The following is a 21912-nucleotide window of genomic DNA, read 5'->3' as shown; positions in this document are numbered from 1 at the left end:
CCCCCCACCCCCCCACAGTCTAAAGGACTGTCTGCTTCAGCACTGGCTTCGGTGTGTGATTAAAGAGGCGCGGGTTGGAGCTGGAGACTTCAGGGTAACTTCTGAACAAGGTGGTTTAGTTTTGCAGAGAGGAGCGAGGGATGCCCTTGAGTGAGGAGTTGGGAAAGATAGCCATGGTGCAGTGAGAGGACAGGACAGGGGGAGAGAGATAATTACGCTATTTAACAGCTCAGGAAACTGCAATACGGTGGTGAAAGGTGATTGAGTGTATGTGTGTGTGTGTGTGAGTTTGAGTGTGTGTGTATGTGTGTGTGTGTGCGCGGAGGGGAAATCCTGCAGGGTTTTCTCTTCTCGCTCCCTGCTAGGCCAGCAGAAACGGAGAGGGAGAGACCAGTAGCAGGTCTGCCTACAATCACAGAATCCCGCTATCATTTCACATTCGCTTTCTCAGGGGAATGCCGACTGCTCCGGGGGGCTGAGGCACTGTTGCTCTGCTGTCATCACGGTTTAATGCAAAACCTTGTATTACAAACAGGAAGGGAATTACTCTTTTTTTTTTTAACAGCACCATGGGCTGTTTATTACCGGAGCCGGCCTTGGTTAATTCTTCACCGTCCGAGTCTACTGTTGTAAAAAGAATATGACTCAAACTAGCTGTGCAGCAGCTGATGATAGATAGCTATTTAGCCCTCAATGTTTTTATTTTAGCCCGCTAATCAGGATGAAATGCAGTTTTGTTTTTGTTGCATTATTCCTCCTAACATTGTGTTAAAAGTCTGTGTACTCTGCAGCCATTCAATTTCTGTTTTGAAGTCGAAAAAATTTGGAAAACGGCTTTCCCATATTTTGCCTCAAAATCTGAAAAGAAGCAACGGACAAGGACACGTAACCCCATTCATCTGAAGACACGATGAGGTCTTAAGAACTTTGAGATCGCCTCACGAACGGACGTAGCCTAGAGATCAAAATAAAAAAAATAGCACTGTTGTCGTAATTCCCAATTCCCACTTGTGAGCACAGCACCTACTGTTAGTTAATGAGTCACTCCTGTTTTTCAGTTTCCAATTTCAAATCCGAAAATCAAGTCCTTATGTTTTTCGTTTTCTGATACTGAAGCAAAATATGATCAGTGAGTCGTTTTCTGTTTTTCGACTTCATAACGCAAATCAAATTGCCGCAAAGTACACGGACCATTTTTGTCAGCAATCTATAATTGCACCGATTATTTTTCAAACAGGGAAAAAAATGTCTTAATGGATTTGACTTGCTGAAAAAATTACATAGAAAATATGAAATTTCAAATTGATGATTAATCGAGAAGAAATCAGTGCTTTGGCTGAAGTGCTGTTTGCCTCTGGCTGGCTGAGTTCTACTACCAAGAAACAAGTGAGCATTTTTGTGCTTTGGGTTCACTCTTCTCGGAGTCAACATGCTTCTTGAATGGGTTATGAGTTGGAATTACAACTCAAAAATAAGCGGCTAAATAAAACAACAGTAGCTGTCTGGGACTTTAAACGCCATCACTCCAAACACAGAGACTCGTTCACTTTCTGGTCCATCTTTAAAGGTGGACTCTATTTGCAAACTATTTTAGCTCAAACATTCCAGCTTGCATATAGATTAATTGATAGTAAAGTGTGTATAGTATAGTGTAGTAGGACATTTAGTGGTGGTTGCAATCAAGCATTGGCAAAGTAGTTTGTTTATAGCCTAATGGTAGCTGTTGAAAATGTTTAAATTCCATTTGGCTTAAATAAGATATCTCATCATCAAAGTTGGCAGAATATTGGTCATTGGTTAGTTCATGTCCCTCTTATGTTGCTATTGTAGCAATATAATTGCTCCTTATGAGCTTATTATTGGGAAAAATGAAGATATTGTAGTAACCTGCTACTCCAGTGATCGATGATGGATAGATGGACATAGGTAATTGATGTGATCCATTGTTATGCTCCCGCCATATCACTATATCTTCGGCCACAGGCTGATGAAAATTTAACCATGCTGCCAGCTTATCACCGGTGTTATTCAGCCTGGACATTAACAAATCTGCCCCCACAGACCAGAGTTTGAATGGAGGCCAGCGGTGAAGTTATAGAGATGTCAACTGAAGTCAGTGGAAATACCACTGCTCTCAGCAGATTAAATTGCAGTCTTGATGCTGGTATTGCCTCTTGCAGTTGCTGGCCCCAGCCCCTGTAGTGTTTTACCTGGCTTATTTATTTTTTATTTCGGCCTTAATTCAGCCAGGATGGTCTCTTGAGATTGAAATCGTATTTTTTCGTGAGAGGGCTGTAGAGTCCTGGACAAAATGGCAGCCCAATTACAGTGTGTTACATGAACCAACACTGAGCGAACATCCACTAAAGGAAGTGTGTGTTGTGATTGTAGTTCACTGATTCCTTTTTGCAATCTTGAAAGACGTGTGTGGTACAGAAACATGCACCAGCACATTTCTTCCTGACATTTTCAGTTGATCACATTCCAGGAGGCATCATTTATTCCTCTGTTCATCTAATTCATCTAAGTTTCAGGCATCAGTAATTGAGTCTTGCGCCAAGAAAAATGGGTTTTCTGTTGAAGAGGTTTTAGCTGTTTTACTGATTTGAAATGAGATTTACACAAATTGAAGTTCACAAACACTCACACTCTAACTCAAGGTGAATCTTACTTACCTTATTTAAGCTCACCAGACTGAGGATCAGCATCACATTGTGCTCACTAATAGATACCAGCCATCTAAATATGCCTGATTGCTTTCAGTATGATCCATGCGTTATTTGTTGATTTCCATAAAACTTGGACAGAGGATATCGGATCCGCACCAAAAGTTAATGGCAGCTATTCTGAGCAGAGACACATCTTTATCCAAGTTTTATGGAAATAGGCAACCAACAAACAAATTGGACTGATGGCTGGTGGTTTTGAATGTAATTGGGAGGTAATATGTAGAGTCTACAGTCTTTCAACTGCTCTGCGAGGCAATATACTTGAGCACTATGGTGCTCTGAGCAAACGTCAAAATGCAAACATGGTCACAACGACACGCTAGCATGCTGATGTTAAAGGTCCCATATTATGAAAAACACATTTTCTCTGGTCTCTACACATAAAAGCTGGTCCTCCCTGAGCCTGCCAAATCCCAGAATGGAGAAAGCAGACGACTGCTGCATGGTCTCTGCAGCCCACCCTCCGGCAAACCGGCGCTCCTACAGGCTGTTCAGATTCAGCTCCTTTCGTAATGGAAGAAGTCATTTTCATAGACACGCCACCTCTGTGCAGTGATAGGAGATATCCGAGAGGGGGGCGTTCATCCCCGAGGTGAAGTTTTGTGTGTCCAGCAGTAAAACAGCAGTGTTTCGCAATGTCGCCGCTCAGAACTAGACAAGCAAATTGTTCTGTTGTTGGTTGAAAAAATCAACATCAGTGCCTCTGTTCTGTCCCAGCTACAGAACAAGAGAAGTGACAGTGGTTGCGTTTAATTTTTTTAACGACAGCGTGCCGGCTGCGGTATGTGTGAGTTTGTATGTGTGCGCTAACCACTTCACATTGGACTGCTTCGGTAACGAGGGTCAGTACAAAGCTGGCTGCCATGACACTGACCCTTGTAAAAGGATCAGTCCCAACCATACCGGACCCAGCAACTGCACCCGAGCCACTGATAAGTGTTGCAGCGGTTTAATAGTATTTATAGTTACCTATGAGTATGGTGAAGTCAGCTGGAAATTAGCTAACTAGTTAGCTCTGCTTCAGTCCACTATGCAATGGCGTTTGAAGCGAGGTTAATGTTAATAATATTACGATGGAGCTTTGTTGTCACAGTAAAAAAGGTATTAACATTAGCGCATGCTACCATTAGCACAAGAGGCATCGTCTTCCTGAGAGGGGCATATAGCAGGCAAGGCTCTCCAAGTAGGCGTTGACAGACGGAGCTCATTAACGTTTAAAGGTGCAGTCACAGAAACGGCCTGCTCTCAGTAGAGCTCAGAAGAGCTCACTTGAGTGACTTTTAGACAGTTGAAATTCAGGACCATGGATGGGTTTAGGATGGGTTTAGGGCAATGAATTTCTAATACAGTGTTGTTGGACCTGTGACAGCTGTGTGAAATTGATGAAAAACATTATAATATGGGACCTTTAAGATAATGCAATGTTTCCCTTGATAACCACCTAGTTTTAGTTCTTGTTAGCATGCAACCTCTTGCTATTCAGCAGTGAGAATTACCGTTGCAACGATCGATTAAACAACACATGACAGATCAGCAATGCTATCCTTAAAGTTGCATTTCCAGCATTGCTAAACGACTGTGGGATGTTGCTAACAATGGGTCCAAGAAGACACAGGCAAATTTATGATCAGACAGGTTTTAAATCACATTGAGTTGTGTCTTTTTGTTGTCCCAATAATGTCAGTGTGTTTTTAAATGCATGCTGATTTTATATTAATAAGGAAGATGTAAAGGTCTCTGGGGACATATCAGAAATGCTCCATTTCCTCTCAGCCGGCTAAGGGTGCGTCTGTGTCTGTTTGACTGACATCAACTTGGGAACAAAAGAAAAAAAGAAGCAAATTTGCTTACTTCAAACTACAAATCATGGACAGACAGAGTGTTGTCAGAGGTATTAAGGACCTCACCAGCACCTAAATGGGCTGACGTGATATTTGCCGGTATGCTTGTTTAATGTGCTGCTGCTTATCAGCTCATTAGCCTGCAAACTGATGTGATCCAACTTTTTGGGGGGATACAGGCTAGTGTGACAACAAGGTGTGGCATGTTCATATTTCACAAGTTAGGTAAGAAGTAGACTTTGACAGGGAAGCTAATCTGTGTTGCAGAGGACAAACAGTATTCCGACAAATTTATGTAAAATTAGTGTGCCTTCATGAAACCGAAAAATATTTAGTATACACTTCACTAGATATATTTAATACATTAAATCTTAGCGGACTTCAAACGTGCCTCCAGGTTACTAATAAAATCTAGATGAATCATAAAATTACTGCCCCAACCATCCATCACTGACCGTTATTCTTGGCTCTATAAACTAGACCTTGGGTGTGAAAACATTTGGTTTAACCTTCATATAACTTGGTTCAGATAATCTGTCAAATGTGGTGTATGTTGTCTACTAGTTTCTTGCTCTGCATGTGACTTCACTGTGCATTGTGTATGTGATAGACTGTGTTATTGTGACTGACGGATGCCTTTAAAAATTGCATTGATGGATGTGACGGCAGTGACGCAAGGTCCTGACTGACTCAGGCTGTGTCCTGGCATCCATACGTCCTTGTCATAACTGAGAGCACAGCACTGACATCCTCGCTTAGTTTGTCTCTTTAAGCCAACATCACATCAGAGATGCTGGCATGGGGCGGAAGAGTGGGAGGGTGAAAGTGGGCCGGTGGGGGCACCCCAGCGCTGACCCGGCCCGGCGTGGCCCAGCCTGGCCTGGTTACGGTACCCGAGGAGTGACGAAGAGAATCATGGAGACAGGGGAGGAAGGGGACTTTGAATTGCAGACAGCGAAGGAGGGATCAGAGTGACAGAGGAGGAGGAGAAAAGGGAGGGAGAGTGAAGAGCAAAGGGGAGGGTTTAGGGAAATAGATTTGAGAGAGAGGGAAAAGGAGAGTGGGAGAGCGAGGGAGTGTGTGTGTGTGTGAGAGAGAGAGAGAGAGAGAGAGAGAGAGAGAAAGAGAGAGAGGGAGGGAGAGACAGAGAGAGCATGTGAAGCACCCTGCCAGCGCTCTCTCGGTAATGCACTGTGAACAGGGACAAGCGAGAGAACGAACACACTCACACACACACACACACATTCACATACGCACATGCTGTCTCTGTCACTCACCCTCACACCCGTACACCTTCACACTGTGCCGCTCCTTCACACACATATACACACACTCCCTCACACGTGTGCGCTGAGGCTGAGAGGTGCCTTCTTCGAAGACTTTTCCTCTGTCTCTCTCTCTCTCTCTCTCTCAAACACACACATGGACACACACTGTGCAGCTGGACTCAACAGAACCAGACCGGACTACTGTCACCCACCAGTGGAGACTCTCGCATGAGCAGCGGCGGTACAGCATCTACCGTAAGGCACGGCTACCTGCCAGCACCCCCCCACCTCCCCTATTCCCCTTCACCTCATCTCCTCTCCCTCCCTCCCTCTCTGTGTCCCTCCATTCATTCATCCCTCATTCTCCCAGCTGTGAGGCGGCATGCGTGGCTGAAGGACACAGCGCTGGGCTCTGCTGTGGTGTAGTGCGCTGCCGAGAGAGTTGGAGAGCCCGATCCGATAGAGGGGATAGATAGACTCACTGCACTCCCTCCCTCCCTCCCTCCCTCTCTCTCCTCATTCTTTGTGTCCCTGTCTGTCTCTCTATCCCCGCGCTCTCTCGTTCATGAATGTCACCTCTATCTCTGGGAAATGCTGGATGTATCAAGCCCCTGTCTTTTTCCCTTCTTCTCTCAGGGTGCGGGTGAACACAAGGGTGATGCCAGGAGAGCTTGAAAGACAGCGAGGAAACAAGCCGCACTCCGTCCGGCATCGCCTGTCCACGTCCCTTCATCCTCTTCCCAGCTTGCGGAGCTGATACCTCAGGTCGGACGGTCCCCACTTCTTCTTCTTCTTCTACTTCTCTGTCGCTGTTTCGGATAGAGAAATTTTACAGGTGAGGGACAGAACTGAAAGGAGCTGCAGTGTGTCCCAGCAGTGACACTTCTGTTATTTTGGAGAGTTGATATTCAGAATTCCTTTCAACCCACTGAATCGATTCCGGCTTCTTATCTGCGGGACTGAGAAGGCTAAGAGGACTTGATGGGATTTTTGTTTGGGTCTGGTTTCATCATGCAACGGAGGGTTGTTTTGCTGAAAATTTTCAGACAGGATTGAGTCAAACTTCCCTGGAGCTGCGGGAAAGGGGTAACGCTACACTCAGACTTGGACAGAGGGCTTGGGAGGTAAGGGTACAACTGGACTGGGACAGAAGCATTGGGAGGTAAGGGTACGACCAGACTGGGACAGTGGCATTGGAGAGACATCGGCTACAGTGCATTGGTTTTTGGGTGGATAGCAACATGACTTGTCCCAACAGAGGAACAGTGACGTATCAAGGTTTCACTTGAACGTCACTCCCAACCGCAACACAAACAACCAGAAGGACATTTAAGGGTATCCATCATCAAGCCAAACCCCAGCCAGTTGTCAGTTTGTCAGGGGTGGGCCTTTCAGGAATCCACCCTTTTTTCCTCCACCTCCTCCTCGTCTTCCCATCCTCTCCTTCTTTTTCTGCCCTGCTCCTCGCTACTTTGTTCCATCCACAGAAGCCCCCTCCTCCGCTCTGCACCCCTCCCTCAGCGGTGCTCCGTCGCCCTGGGTGAGTGGGCAGGGGGGTGGCCCACGGTACCCCCCGACACCTGGACGCCACCGAGCCGCCAGAGGCTGGTGAGGGGGCGGCAGGGTCAGCGCTGGGAAGATGGCCGCTCTCGCCAGCTCCCTAATTCGCCAGCGCAGGGAGGTCAAGGACCCCCAGGCAAACCGGCAGATCGCCAGCAAGCGCAAGCCTTGCCCAAAGAGCAACAAGTCGCTGTGCCAGAAGCAAATCCTCATATTAATATCGAAGGTTCGACTATGTGGCAGTCGAGGGAGAAAAATGGAAAAAAGACCAGGTGAGTCCCCCTGGGTCTTCCTATTAAAATCTCTTGTTTCTTCCTTCCTTCCTACACCGTCTTCATCTTCCCTTCTTCTTTGCTCCGTTTACTGCCTGTTCTGGATAACTGGATTTTGATGGCTGACTTGCCAGACTACAGATTAATCCTCAACTGTAAAGTCTCAATAGAGAACATCCCCAGCCTGTAATTTTCAGTTCAGGACTTAATCTGAATCTGGGAAACATCCCAGCCCATCTTCCTGGTAGCCGTAAACAGCATGTCCTGCATTTATGGTCGTACAGGAAATGGAAAGAGTAAATTCCAGCTTAACGCTCTGAGATTTGTACCACTGACCAGGGGCATGTCCTAGCCTGTGTTGTGACTGTAGTGATGACTTTGTTGAGGTGCATGTCAACACATCCAGACACATGCTGGTAATCTGCAAGCACACAACGAAGTTGGCTCATACATACAGTGATTTACTATGATATAAAAATGTCAAGAGGCGCCTCATTTGCAATTCTGGGGGCCATTACTCTCCCTGTGCCTCCCTCAAGGCAAGTGAACACACAGTGCGCTCTAATTTGTCTTGTGTGTTTGCATGTTAAATGTAATTGCAAAATTATTCATTGAAGCTAAATGAGATGGGGACAGCTGATCTGCGTGATGAGTGTGTCTGTACCGCATATGGTGATGGTTTTCGACATTACAAGCCAAAGATAAATAGAGTTTTGAGAATAATTCCTCTGTAGTGTCTTAATTACGGCTATAATGTCGGCACCTTACAATAATATGGCTCCTCAGAGGTCATGCGGTCGTGGCGAAGCCTTTTTGGATTTGTTTGTCAATGTGCTTCTAAATTTAGATGAGGGAGTCAGGGCTGAGCAGTGAAAACACACACTCAAACACCAGTGGTGGTATTAGGGTTGGCGTTAGGGTTAGTCTGAAATGTACGTTTTTAGGGCAGACCATTTTGGTACCAAGATTTGATTTTATCTTAGTGATTTTAGTGCTACACTTACATTGTGTGCTCTCCATTCAGTCAGTGCTTTTTAAAATAAATAAATGGCCATCATAATTATTTTTGGAATAACAGTAAATTTGTCTTTTTTTAAAAAATTTTTATCGCCGTTTGTGTATCTTCATTAAATTTCTGTTGCTGTTCTGGAAGTCATAAAGGCTTTTTCTACTTTCTAGTTTTTAAGTTGAAACTTTGGGTGAAATTCGGAAGAGAGAGATCCTCATTTACAGATTGTTAATGCCTAAACAATCTAAATAAACAAACTCTCTTTGTTTTTTTGACTGCATAAACCGAACAAAGAAACTGACATTTAAAGACAACATGACTCCATACTGTTGTACCTTGCCACATTTGTAGCTTCAAACAGTGTTCTGAGTATATTATTACCTCATTAATACTGAAAATATTCAAATTCTGGAGTTAGAATTTCTTCTCCAAAGCTACGTATTGCCCCTTTAAACTCAGTAGTACATGTCACATAGATCCTGGGTCCCTCTATACAACAGCAAGTGTCATGTGTGTTTTCCCTGAACGAGCTTGTCCTCGCCTCACCAGTCTGCATGTGTGTGTCCTCTCCTCTCCGCACACACACCTTCCTGCACATCCATGTACACTACGTGCATGTCCTTCCCCATCCCATGCAAGTGTGTGCGCGGTGGTATTTATTACCTCGGTGTGCCAAGTTCATCATGATAATTACGTGTGGAACATCCAACATTGAAAGCAGCATCTGCCATAGAGGCGGCCGCTCTCTACATTGTAATTACGGTTGTAAAATTTGTCGGACAGGTCGGGGCAGTGCCCGCTCTTTGGGAAAAAGGCCATGCGTGCATCGTGCCCATTGTTTGAAACCATTTCCACCCTTAATGGCGTCTCACACTCTTATGGATTTATTATGGTAATCACGGGACAAGGTGTGGAGACTGTGGTTAGAGACGCGTCAATGGCTTCGCCGTTTCAGGTTGTGATTTACAGGGGTCTGTGTTAAGTGCCTGTGTGTGGCAGTGTGCGTCTTCATCATTCTCACAAGGAGTCTCTACATGTGTGCGTGCATGTGTTCAGCGTAATGGAGGACACCGCTGAACCCTAACCATGAATGTGTGTGTGCTAGCTGGCGTATGTGAGTATGTATTCTCCTCATGTGTGAGTTTCTCCCTCCTTTGCCGAGCTTCAGCCCGAGGCCACAGTTGACCCCTGGCCAGAAATAAACGACTAGAATAATCTTGAGCCGTAGTCTCCTCCTCCTCCTCTTCCTCTTCCTGGCAGGACTTCAGAGCAGCCTGCTTTCAGCTTGCGTTCACATTGCCTCCAACTGGCTTCCATTGTTTTTACTGGCATCATTTGGCTGCTATTGGCTTATTCTGCATCCGGGGGCTTATGGTGTCTTGCATTGTCTTGTGTTTTGGTTGGTTTGCATTGTTTTCTGATGGCTTCCATTGTAGCATTGGCTTCCTTTAGCTACAGTTGCCATCTCTTGGCTTCTGTTGACTTGTGTCGAACACAGATTCCCGATTCACATTTCTCGTATGTAAACAGTTGAAATAAAAAAAAAAGCAATGACAGGATTCTAGGAGCTATCTGAGGCTTATGAATAAAGATTTGTCAACAGAGAACTGATAACAGTGTGACATATTCCAGCATCAGTACTTGTACAGGTTTCTAATTGACTAACACCGCATTTGAGGTATGACACTTTGCAGGGACAGCGCATCAGTATTATAAATTAAGGCATTAAGTGTCATTATTATGTTCAAATGTTTATGTTTATGAAGTCAAGCTCAAGTCAGTTCCCAGTAAAAACACTCAGCAGCACCAAAGCAGCATGATCCCTCTCAAGTTGCAGGTTACTCCAATTATCACGGAAAGTTTCACCAGAAGACCAGCAGGCAACGTTCTGGGTCAGTGGTTTAGCAGGTGTCAGTTGTAATATGACCTGTCCTTTATTTATTTATTTATTTATCTCAAAATGTATTATTTAAATTGATGGTAATGCTGTTTTTATTCTTTGAGAGGTAAATAAAATGCTCTCAAAATATGCAGGATCCTTGATTATTAATAATTGTTCATAATATGAGAATGGACAAAAACATTGGTCAATTAAGGGAGCATGGGTGTACCATGTAATTTGAAATCCCAATCAGGAGCAGTTACAGATATTATGAAACATCTTATTTTACATATCAGGTATGCCAGCTGATTATGCAACCATGATGCCAACACTACGTTCCTCTTGCCTTGCTTAGAGGAACTCTTACAGGTTTTAAATATCAGTTGTAGCTTCTACCTGTTTCGACTGAATACTGTGGGATTTCACTGTAAACTTGTTTGCTTAGTGTGGCTTCATCTGCAAACCTGGTTCGAAAGATACGTTTCAATTAAGCTGTGCATTTCAAGAAAAGATGATTAAAAAAAACCCCATTCCATGTTAGTACATCTCGCCACTCGACAGCCATCTTGGAAATCGAAATGGGCAATTATTTTAACCAACTAACTTGACTTACCGGATCAGCCTCCTATGTAATTGAATGGGGAGAGAGCTGGAACTTCATTTACAATGATCAACCATCAGATCTTATACTAAGAAAAAAAAATAAATAAAGTTTAGTGATTTTGCACAGAAACAAAATGCTTTTGTTACCCCACAGGATATACTCCTTCTACTGGTGCACAATGCCAACTGCGTTTGTGGCTCAATACAGAGTGTCATGACATGACGTTGTCATCCCACCAGAGCATTTGAACAAAAACTCGCCTCTCTCGGGTAATCCATTAGTCCGATATTCTCCTCCTATTACTGCAGCCAGACCAAATCGGATGAAACCGCCATGATAATCTCAATGGTGCACTCCTATTGTGCAATCCTATTGTGGATGTTATCATGCATCCAATGCAACACGTCTGCTTGTGCGCCACTGCATTGTGTCTGTTGAAGGCCACTTGAGGCTATTGTAGCAGAGGTGGTGCGCTGAGAACAAGTGTGTTTACAGTGCGCATGTGTGTGTGTGTCCTCAAACGTTAGCTGCTTTACCTGCGTGAAAGTGAGGGATGCTGCGGGCTGGGGTGGTGACGTGTGTTTGCGTGTCCCAGCCTGACCCCCTTACCTCCTCTCTAACACTGTCAACCCGCATCCCTGCCCACTCTGTCACCCCCTCACCTCTGCACACACACACACACGCACACACACCCGCTAACCCTCACCTAACCCATACTAATGACGCCCCAGCACTACAGCCCACTCAGCTTATAACAAGGTCAGCTCGCCCTGCACAAACACACAGACACACAGACACACAAACACACACACACACACACCCAGAAGCGAGCTAGCCTTAGCGGACACACACACTTTCAAGCGCAGATATATACAAGTACGTATCTATAATTATGAACACACACTCTGGCGTGGATAAAAAAAAAAAAAAAAAAAAGCACATTCGCACAAACCAATAAATCAGTACACACACTCACGCAAACACAAACAAATGATGAGATTTTGTGATACGTAGGGAATGCGGAGGAGAGATAATTTCGCCATTGGCTTTTGCGCGCGTGTGTATTTGTGTGCGCGTGGGGCTGATATGATCTAATGAGGATGTTAAGCCGCCTATTGGATATCAAAGCCAAACCAAAATAGCTTGTGTTGTCCTCTGACTGCCTGCTGTAAAACGGCCGTGGAAGCCCTCCTTCTCTTCTGTTAACAAGATAGAAAAGCACTCGCAGTTGTGACTGCAGCACGGGGGCCGAGCGCTCATCCAAATACTGCAAATTGGTCCTTGCATGTGTGTGTGTGTGTGTGTGTGTGTGTGTGTGTGTGTGTGTTTGTGTGTGTGTGTGTGTGTGCATGTTCGTGGGGGAGACAAACGACAAATGATGGTGTGACAGCAGTCAGTGTAAGCACCTCGACCAAACTCTGTGTTCATCCGTGTGTGTGTGTGTGTGTGTGTGTGAGGCTCATTGTTGTGCCGTGATTCATCAGGCCACACCAGCTCCTCTCATTAACACACACTGATTTATCAATAATGTGCGGCAGCGTTTGGAGAGCACACATTGACTGGGGCGATTTACTGCCTCGTAGGCCGGACACTCCGGACGGGGCTACACCAGGGGAGGACTATATTTCTCTCTCTCTCTCTCTCTCTCTCTCTCTCTCTCTCTTTCTGTTTGACTCTCTTCTTTATCTGCTCTCCCTTTCTCCTCTATCCTCTCAATCCTCTCTCTATCTCACTTCCCTGTCCCCCCCCCACCCCCTGCACACCACTCACTTATCTTCTCAAGGACATCTGGCTTTCTTTTAACTCTCTCTCTCTCTCTCTCTCTCTCTCCCTCTCTCTCTCTCCCTCTCTCTCCCTCTCTCTCCCCCTCCCTCAGTGTCTGCCTGTCTCTCTACGCTCGCCGTATTTCCCCCCGCGGTGTCTAATCATCTTGTCTTTGGGCCAGTCAGTTAGTCACTGGGTGCTACAATAGCAGAGATACCAGAGGTATTGTGCTGTCGTGTTACGTAACCCCGGTTCCATTGTTACTGGATCATGAGCGAGTGTGACGCGCGTCTTATGCGTGCAACTGTAATCGCTCGGTTTTCGGAGATTGTTAACTATTGTTCTCATTCCTTCTTGGTGTGTATTCGTGGAAGCAGCATCATGATGCTATGGATGCCCGTGTTAATCTTACAATGATGAAGACACTATTCAGGCTCTTGATCTGAATGGAAAATGTTCCTCAAAGGAGATGTGTTATGCTCATTTTGAGGTTCATAATTGTATTTTTGGTTTCTACAAGAACAGGTTTACGTGCTTCAATGCTCAGAAAACAGGTTTCTCACACTGTATTCCCCTGCTGTCTGAAACACTCCGTTTTAGCTCCTGTCTCTCTACCAAATACACAGTGTCCTCTGATTGGTCGGCTCATACACGCCTGACCCAGCACCACTAACAACAACGGAGCAGCTGTCCTAAGCTGTGCTAGTCATAAATGATTGAAATGTGTGACATGGTGCTATACTGTGATGTCATGGAATTAAAGGTGGGACTACTGATGAGGCGTTTCAGGTGCAGTGTTTTCTGTGGGAGAGAGGAACTTCTGGTGAACCAATATAAAACACTGAAGGAAAGCACAACAAGAAAGCATACTTTTCTTTAAGGAAAAGTTTGTGAGTATAATCATGAAAATGTTCTTAAAGGGGCATTATGCCGGAATTTTTGTTGAAAATGTTCAAAAATTAACTCAGATTATCTTAGCCCCAGCCCGTCCTGATCCAGTGCATACACTAACTGGTCAACAATCTCCTGGTTCAAAACCGCTAACTGCACAGCTAATTGAGCTACCTGGCTAATGGCAGCTACAGTTAGCAGGCATTAGCAGCTACTGTAGTGATATGCTGCCCCTTTTTAATTTGAATATGAATTCGACAGGTGGCCAATTCTTAAATACTGTACCTTTAAAGTAATAAAAGTACTTAATGCAGGAAAAGTAGCAACCCCTCGCATTTGTGAAGCCGGAACCATGTCTCTGCATGAAATGTGAGTTAAATGATTGTCAAAATGTTTGCTGATTTATTTTCTGTAAATTCATAAAATAGATGAATTGTTAAACTGACCTTGTATGACCTGTTGACTAGTTTCATTGCTGGCAAAACATCATATTTTATCAAAAAAAAATATCTGTCTTGGAATCATGGAGTAGAAGTAGAAAGTGCCATTAGAAGAGGAAAGGTGTAATTAGCGCAAATTTGAAATGGAAATTGTTTATTATGTTTTTTTAGTCCAAGGTTAAAAATTCATTTTTTATGCCACTTTCATTTGATAGCCTCTCAAAGTCATTATTTATGAAACAGAACAGAAAAAAGAGGATAATATCGAAATGTGATATTTATTTGATTTCAGTTGTTGTTATAAAGATTAATACTGGATTATAATCATGTTTAGAACTGATATTCGCTATTATTTTTATTATTAATTAGAACTGTGAAGCTGTCAAATGTGATAACTAGGGGAAAGGGAGTGCACCATTATCCATATCTGTTCAACCAACTGTATCTATACCTGTATCTGTACAAGGATGGGGCAGGGCTTAAGCCAGGACTTGATATGGTTTATTACTTCTTAGTAAATAAAACAAGCTTTTTTTGTAGAAAACGTATACATTTTATTTTATTTTTTTCACCTGTGGATATTGACACAATTTGTTTAGGTGATCCTTATACCAAAAGTACATTATCTGTTCCAGACTTATCTTGAGTTCTCACTCAGCCCTACCTTAAAGCTTATTGCTGAACAGTAATCCAACTGTGCCCAGTGACATCCGTGAGTTGTTTGGTGAAAATGACGGGAACTACAAGCTCACAACAGCCTCACAACTAATTGATAAAGTGGACTAAACACACACAAGATTAAGTCAAAGAAACAATCAATATTTACTCTAATTAAACCATGTTTTTGATGACATCACAACGGTCAGTAAAGTCAGCAGTCTTTACAAAAGCATCATGTAAAGCAATTTCCCACCCGGTGGTAGATAAAACAAAATGTGCACTGGCACTGTATACATCTGGTAGCCTTTTTTGCTGTTTTTACAATGCCCTTCAAGCGGTCTGCCACTGACCAGGAGGGTTTGTAAGGAAGCATGGTAGTGTGCTTTTCTGATGAGGACCAGGAACCATTTGTGTGTTGACTGGCGGTGAGATAGACCAATCAGTTTGCGTGAATGCCCTACACGAACAGTCGGCTGGATGCCAGGGTCCCGCTGGGGCTGAAAGGGTACGAAACGGAAACGCCCTGTACACTGCTGTATTACACTAAAACTAATGGCAGCTGCAGCTTGAGCACATATTAAAAAGTATTCAAACCTTTATTTTGGTTGCTCCTGACTAATTCAGGCCAAACTGATTGATTGTCGCTTGATGTCGGGCTTGAGCGGGGGTGCCTGATTAATTGCCTGAATGATCAATGGGTCTGGATGTCAGACAATCGAATGGACGTCCAGCTTGTCGGCCATCTTGTAGCAGTTTGGTTCAGCCTGTTCGTCCATGCGGCTGCTGTCCTGTTGAGAGCGGTTGGAGCCGTAGTATTTGACATGTCACGGGACTGTAGATGGAAATGAAACCGAGCTCTGCAGCAGAAAAAAACACAACATCTGCATCTTCCTCTCCATCCATGGCTCCACATTCTTCTTGTTTGCGTCGGGCTTTCCATATATAGTAGATTTGCAGTAATGCTGCCTTTGACATTCTTCAGGACGCAGCAGTCTTATTGTTGTCAATGGACAAAACAGATGGGGCTTCTTACTTTACATTCACCACGAGCGCCCACACTGAGAGCGGCTGATTGACCTGTGTAGTGTCAGCATTGACGTCACACATTTGTGACTGTGAGACAAAACGGCCAATCAAAACATGCGCTGTGATTTATAAAAAAAAAAAAAAAACTAACAGCGTCTGCACAGCTTAAGACAGAATGACTGCAGGGTGCAGATTTCTGCCCACATGCGTCTTTTGTTTAAACTAAAGGGCGATAACGAGAGCTGAAGGGGCCCAAACTGACTCAAGAGCAGCTCCCGTTTTACTTCCCTCAAAGCACGATGAAAAGCATAATCATCAAAATACAAATAAATAAAGAAAAGAACAATTGATTGGGACTCACTGGAACACTGACACTCGTGTAGTACTACACATACTAAGTGCAAGCTAAGGAATATTGTAGTGACTGTGCCGTAAGCCTGCAGATAAAAGGAGCGAACACCAAGCAGAAACCAGCGCGGCGTTCAAAGAGTTACAATGTGCCTGCCTGCTCCGAAACAGCGAAGATGCGGAAAACGAACAGCTGTACAGTAAAGCACAGTAAATTAACCTGCTACAAGCCAGTGGGCATTTAAAATTGCTTCATTACATTGTCGTTTCCAAAAGGATGCTCATGAAAGGACTTTGAGAGCGCTTCTCGCGGTGGAGGTCCACCAGACTACATAAAGATGTGGCACATTTGAACTCCTCCGCTCTTGCTCCCTGTCTGACCCCAGTCGCGGGAATCAAGCGACAGGCTCGCAGTAGCAGATCCGATCACTCCCTCCGTCTTTCCACCTTCCTTCCTTGGACAAAATGGAGACAACTTTAGCAAATTCCCCCTACGGTAATCATCAGTCACATGGAGCGCCAAGACTACTTTAATATTTTTTTAATATTTAATATATAAATTGTGCAGACTCACATCTTTTGCTCATTAGCCACAGACGACCTGACCGTCCCCCATCAATCACCAGGGAGAGGGAGTGAAACATCGCCACGTGCTTCGCGCCGTGCATCGCCAGCAGCCCCGACGGTCCTCTGTTGTTCTATAACAGGTTCCGCCCTCTGTCTCTGCCAGTGCGGCAGATGTTGTTGTATGAAATGGTGCCTGGAATAAATGATGTGGAGATGCTAACATTTGGCCTGTGAGATGATCAATGTGGGCTTTCAGTGGCGCCCCTCCCAACCAATTGATTTATGGAGCCGACCACCATATGCTTTGCTGCAGAGCGTTTTTTTTTTTTTTTTTTTTTGGGATGGGCATCAATCATCATTATCAGACAAAATAGAATATTTCTGGTGCGCTGTGTGTGTGTGTGTGTGTGTGTGTGTTCCTGTAGTGCATCAGTGTGGGATAAAAGTTTTCTCGCGTGTGTGAGTGTTGGGTTGTTGTTGTTGTTTGGATTATGAAGGCTGCAGTGCCCTGGTAGGAATGAGGGGCGAGCTGCTTGGGCACATTCTTGGCACGCCGCGGCGCTGAGAACACCAGAGTGTAACGGGAGCAGGGCTGCGAGGTCGAGAAGGGTGCTGTTGCTCTTCAAATGACCTCCAGCTGATCGCGCCTCATGCAGGCACACACACACACACACACACACACACACACACACACACACACACACACACACACACACACACACAGCAGAGCATGTATGCACGCATGCAAACATGCTTGCATTCATCTCTCGACATCTTATTTTGCATCAGATAATTTCCACTCCGTCGGGGCTCACCGTCTTCAGAGTCCCAGGTAACAAATGACCGGCGAGCGTCGAGTCAGCATCTTGCACACCCCCCCCACCACCAACCCAACCTTGCTTTCCTCAATGTCAACCCCCCCCCCCAAGAAACAGTGCACTGCCCCTTTAATCAATGCCTATAGTTAAACCGCAATATTAACATGCTGAGGATAGTAAAGGCAGCATTAGCATTTTATATGTAATCAATTTGCCGCATGGTTTGTGTGCAGAGCTGTGCGGGACGTGTGTGACATGCAAGTTTAGGGATACAGGACACACACACACACACACACACACACACACACACACACACGGGCAGACATACAACTGAGCGAAAGCACAGACAGCATGAAAGCCTTCTGGCTGGATCCTGAACAAGACATAGAGGCACGCAAAGGCACAGAGATCCACAGTGTAAACACACACACACACACACACACACACACACACTCACAGATCTGCGTCATGAGTTGAGACTCTGATCCCTCAACTCCAGCCACAGCGTCCCTGACCGGAGTGACACTGTCTACTAAAAGTAAAACTCATTAAATCATATGACATTTTTATCATCTCCCTCTATTCATCTGTGTGACTGTGTGTGTCGAGTTTGTGTGTGTGGGTGTGTGTGTGTGTGTCACTCTCACACCATGCTGCAACACCTCAAACCGCGCTGTCGAGCGACAGGCGAGAACAAACCGGCCTTACCAGGAAAAGTCTGCGCGCGCATGCTTTCCCGCTTGCGTCCGGATCTGATTACGTGCTAATTTACTTTGATCACACAGACTGTGGCACCCAAGGGTGGGTGTAGGATTTACTGACAGGTGCCGCTGACCAAGAGGTCAGCACAGGGCACGGCCTCATATTTGTCTGTCAGTCTCTTTGTTATTAGAGAGGTAGCCTATAAATGAACTCAGGGAGAATACAGTACAGCAGCTATTCGACTGAAGTTCTGAGACTCCAGTCAGCAGTTATTTTGTGATCATTAGCTCCTGGCAGGTGTAAACTAGATGCTTTGTTAGTTTTACAGTAGCGAGTATAAACCTGCCAGATTTGTTTAGAGGATTGCTGAGACACACATAATGTATTTTCTTCACAGAGGAGGAATGGAGCAGGACTGACTGTCAGATTACGTTTTTGAGCTCATTGTGCTTCCAGTAATTAAGGATAAATACCTCTCAGAGTAATGACTGATACTGACTAAAGGGCTGTTTCAACAAAATTATAAAGAAACATACTGTCTTCATCCTGCCTGCCTCAAAGTCTCTACAAAGACATGTTGACATTTAACAGGTGTAATTTGTTATTAACTTGTGTATCACAAATGTTATTCCATTCATATCCAAAGCTTACATGCCTGGTTTGGAGTCGAGCCTTTACTTCTACTTTGTCCGTCACTATGCAACAGGCATTATATAAATGTGTATTTTTAAATATTTATGATAAAATATATACACTACGCTGCTGCTGTAATGGCGCTTTTTTAGATCACACTACCTTGCTCGGCATGGCCCGCCCTACTCTGCCTCTGATTGGCTACGTCCTGTCCATTAAATAATGAGCATGTGCAACTCTCACCAAAACTTGAACAAGATGCAAGATGTCTCACTCTGTAGCTAAAATGGAGCATTCATGATGCAGTTTGAAAAGGGATGAACCAGTGCGCTATATATGGAAAAAATAATGTGTTTTTTGAAAACTGGACTATGTAAACCTGCTAAAAGTAAAAGTAAGAGCCTGAAAATTAGCATAGTATGACCTCTTTAACAGTTTTACATCAAAGTGGTTACACTGTATGGGAGCATATGGCGCTCTTTATAGTGCAGATTTAGAGGATCTTATGTAGCCTACGGTGGAGGAACAAACACAAAGACACACAGACATTCTAGGATGTCACAAGTATATAGGACAAGATTTTGGCAACTTTTGAGGGAAGTATTTGGGAAGTTAACACCAATCATGGTGTGCCACCTTGATGTGTCTTGATACGCTTTATTTATTTATTTTTAAACCCTAGCTTTTATCGTTTGCCTTTGTCACCACTTCTCTACCGTCCGTCCACGTCCTGTGTTCCCTCCACATGTCCCTCTCCTCCCTTTTACTTACACATGGAGCGCTTAAACATGCATGCTGCATTTACTGTACTTAAAGTGCTGCTCCCAAACCAGTACATGAATAACACTGAATAATGTAACTTGCGTGTTTCATATGGACAGACAGCCGAGGCGAGGGTTTTGCTCGTATAGAGATAATCCATTATGTTGCTGTATAGACATTGAACAGATATAACAGTCCGGGCATTCACGCGATGCACAGGCAACACAATTGGTGTATGCAAATGCAGCTGTATTGTTTTGAAGGGAAATCACACAGACAGGCGTGGGGCTTACATTTGCTCACTTGTTCACACTGACTGTACACACACACACACACACACACACACACACACACACACACGGTGATAATAAAAGGGGACACGGCGCAGGCAGAGCTGTGATCTATACTCTATCAACCCCCTCCGGGCATGATGTGCACTTTCAAAAGCACATGTGTAGAGTTTGACTCAGGACCTACAGTACATGCATGTGTTCTTTGTGTCAGAAACTGACATGTGTTTGCTCGCTTTTGAAAAATATACAAGCGAGAAACACCGGTGAACTCCCATGAGCGTGTACCTCAGAGTGTGTTTGAGGAAGGGGAGGGGAGGGGGCACCTTGCTGCTTGCGGCACCCCGTCTACCTGTGCGTTGTTCCCCTGTGGTACACAAGCACAGGTGCGTGACGCGTCCTTCACTTTAATGTGCCATCAATCTGTAAAGCTGGAGACGAGCCAGAGTGCTAACCAACCGCCCCCCCCCCCAACCCCTGCACGCGCACACACACACTCGCACACACTCACGCACATTTGAACAGTACTCTAGAAATGTCTGCTGTGCTCTCTTAAGAGATTTTGCGTGCAGATGAGAGGAGAACTTCCTCTAAAACTGGGGCTTTACCTCCGCCATTAAATTATCCATCATGCAATTAGACTCTCGCTCTGCAGAGAGGGAGGGAAAGATAGAGCCAGACAGAGATAGAGAGCACTCTTAGCCATTCATTAAGTCTAGCATTAAATTATAACATCTAATTAGGCCATGTGATATTGAATCTTTAAAGCCGTATAACAATACCTCAGTTAATATCAGGATGTACTTTGATTTTTTTTTTTTTAAAACAAAACCTAAATTATTACACCCACCTGGCAGATGATTTAGAATCCTATTAAAAAAAAAGGGACTTTAAAATGCATATGGACAAAATAGACTATTTAATGTTTCACTCTTTCAGATTTCAGTCCTATTTTGCGACGCTGATGGTAACTGCAGTGCATTTTGATAATAGAGGACCACGGGTGCTATTTGAAATTACACATGCACCCACTGGGGGCCATTGAAGGCAACTTAAGCACTACTCTGTCAGAGATACGACAGAAGAGGAGTGAAACTTGTTTAAAGGTGCCATATGTAGGGATTATGTGTAATAAACATTCAAAATGAACTGGAGTTATCAAAAGAATGTAAGGAAATATGAATTTTGATGTCTGAAAAGTATTTGTGTTGTGTTGCAAAGGTATCTACTAAAGTTAGCATGATAACCACTAGCATGGCTCAGAGCTCTCAATCCAGGATGCTAGCTACAGGACTCACAGAGCTTACTAGCAGTTAGCATTTTTTTTATGTGATATGCTGCCCCCTGTTTGTTTGGAGTATGAATTCAACAGGTGACCATTACATATTGCACCTTCAAAGCGAAAGAAGGAAATAAATCAAGTCAAATATATTTATAAAGTCCATTTTAAAGACAAAGCACATTGAAAGGGCTGTACAAATCAGGGCAGGTAGCAGATAGACTATGTGTTGTGTCGAATCAATGCCAAGTACATCAAGAATGCACTGTCCAGTAGTTAAAATAGATAAAGGCTTTTGTGGCTCCGGGGGAAGCTGCATGTTATCTGATCAGTTGCTTCCAGTGACGTCACATAGTGATGAAGCTGCATTGTGGGTAATGTGGGAGCAGTCCACTGGTCTGTCATTGAAATGAATTCATTGAATTCAAATGATCAAAAGTGATACAACAGAACCAGAGACATCACCTATATTATACCATGCATTCTTCTTCCTTCTCAAAACCTGGTGCTTTCATTACCCACAATGCAACTTACCACTCACCACGGAATGACATCACTGGAGTGAGC

General features: G+C 44.3%; 1 protein-coding gene across 5 annotated transcripts in view; it reads left to right on the top strand.

Annotated features, from left to right (window-relative positions):
- fgf11a (fibroblast growth factor 11a) overlaps positions 1 to 21912 on the top strand; it is a 144485-nt gene that overhangs the window by 29370 nt on the left and 93203 nt on the right. For 2 of the 5 annotated variants that reach the window (XM_037112246.1, XM_037112247.1), the window contains one exon: positions 6475 to 7670. In XM_037112246.1, the coding sequence (XP_036968141.1) occupies positions 7478 to 7670 (193 nt within the window). In that variant the 5' untranslated portion in view covers positions 6475 to 7477. Of the gene's footprint in view, positions 1 to 5882; positions 6094 to 6474; positions 7671 to 21912 lie in introns of those variants that run through there. The other 3 variants (XM_037112248.1, XM_037112250.1, XM_037112249.1) reach the window with 3 other exon arrangements.

Source organism: Acanthopagrus latus, chromosome 10 (assembly GCF_904848185.1).
Source record: "Acanthopagrus latus isolate v.2019 chromosome 10, fAcaLat1.1, whole genome shotgun sequence".
In the NCBI taxonomy this organism is placed as follows: domain Eukaryota; kingdom Metazoa; phylum Chordata; class Actinopteri; order Spariformes; family Sparidae; genus Acanthopagrus; species Acanthopagrus latus.
This window is presented reverse-complemented; position numbering and strand designations above follow the sequence as displayed.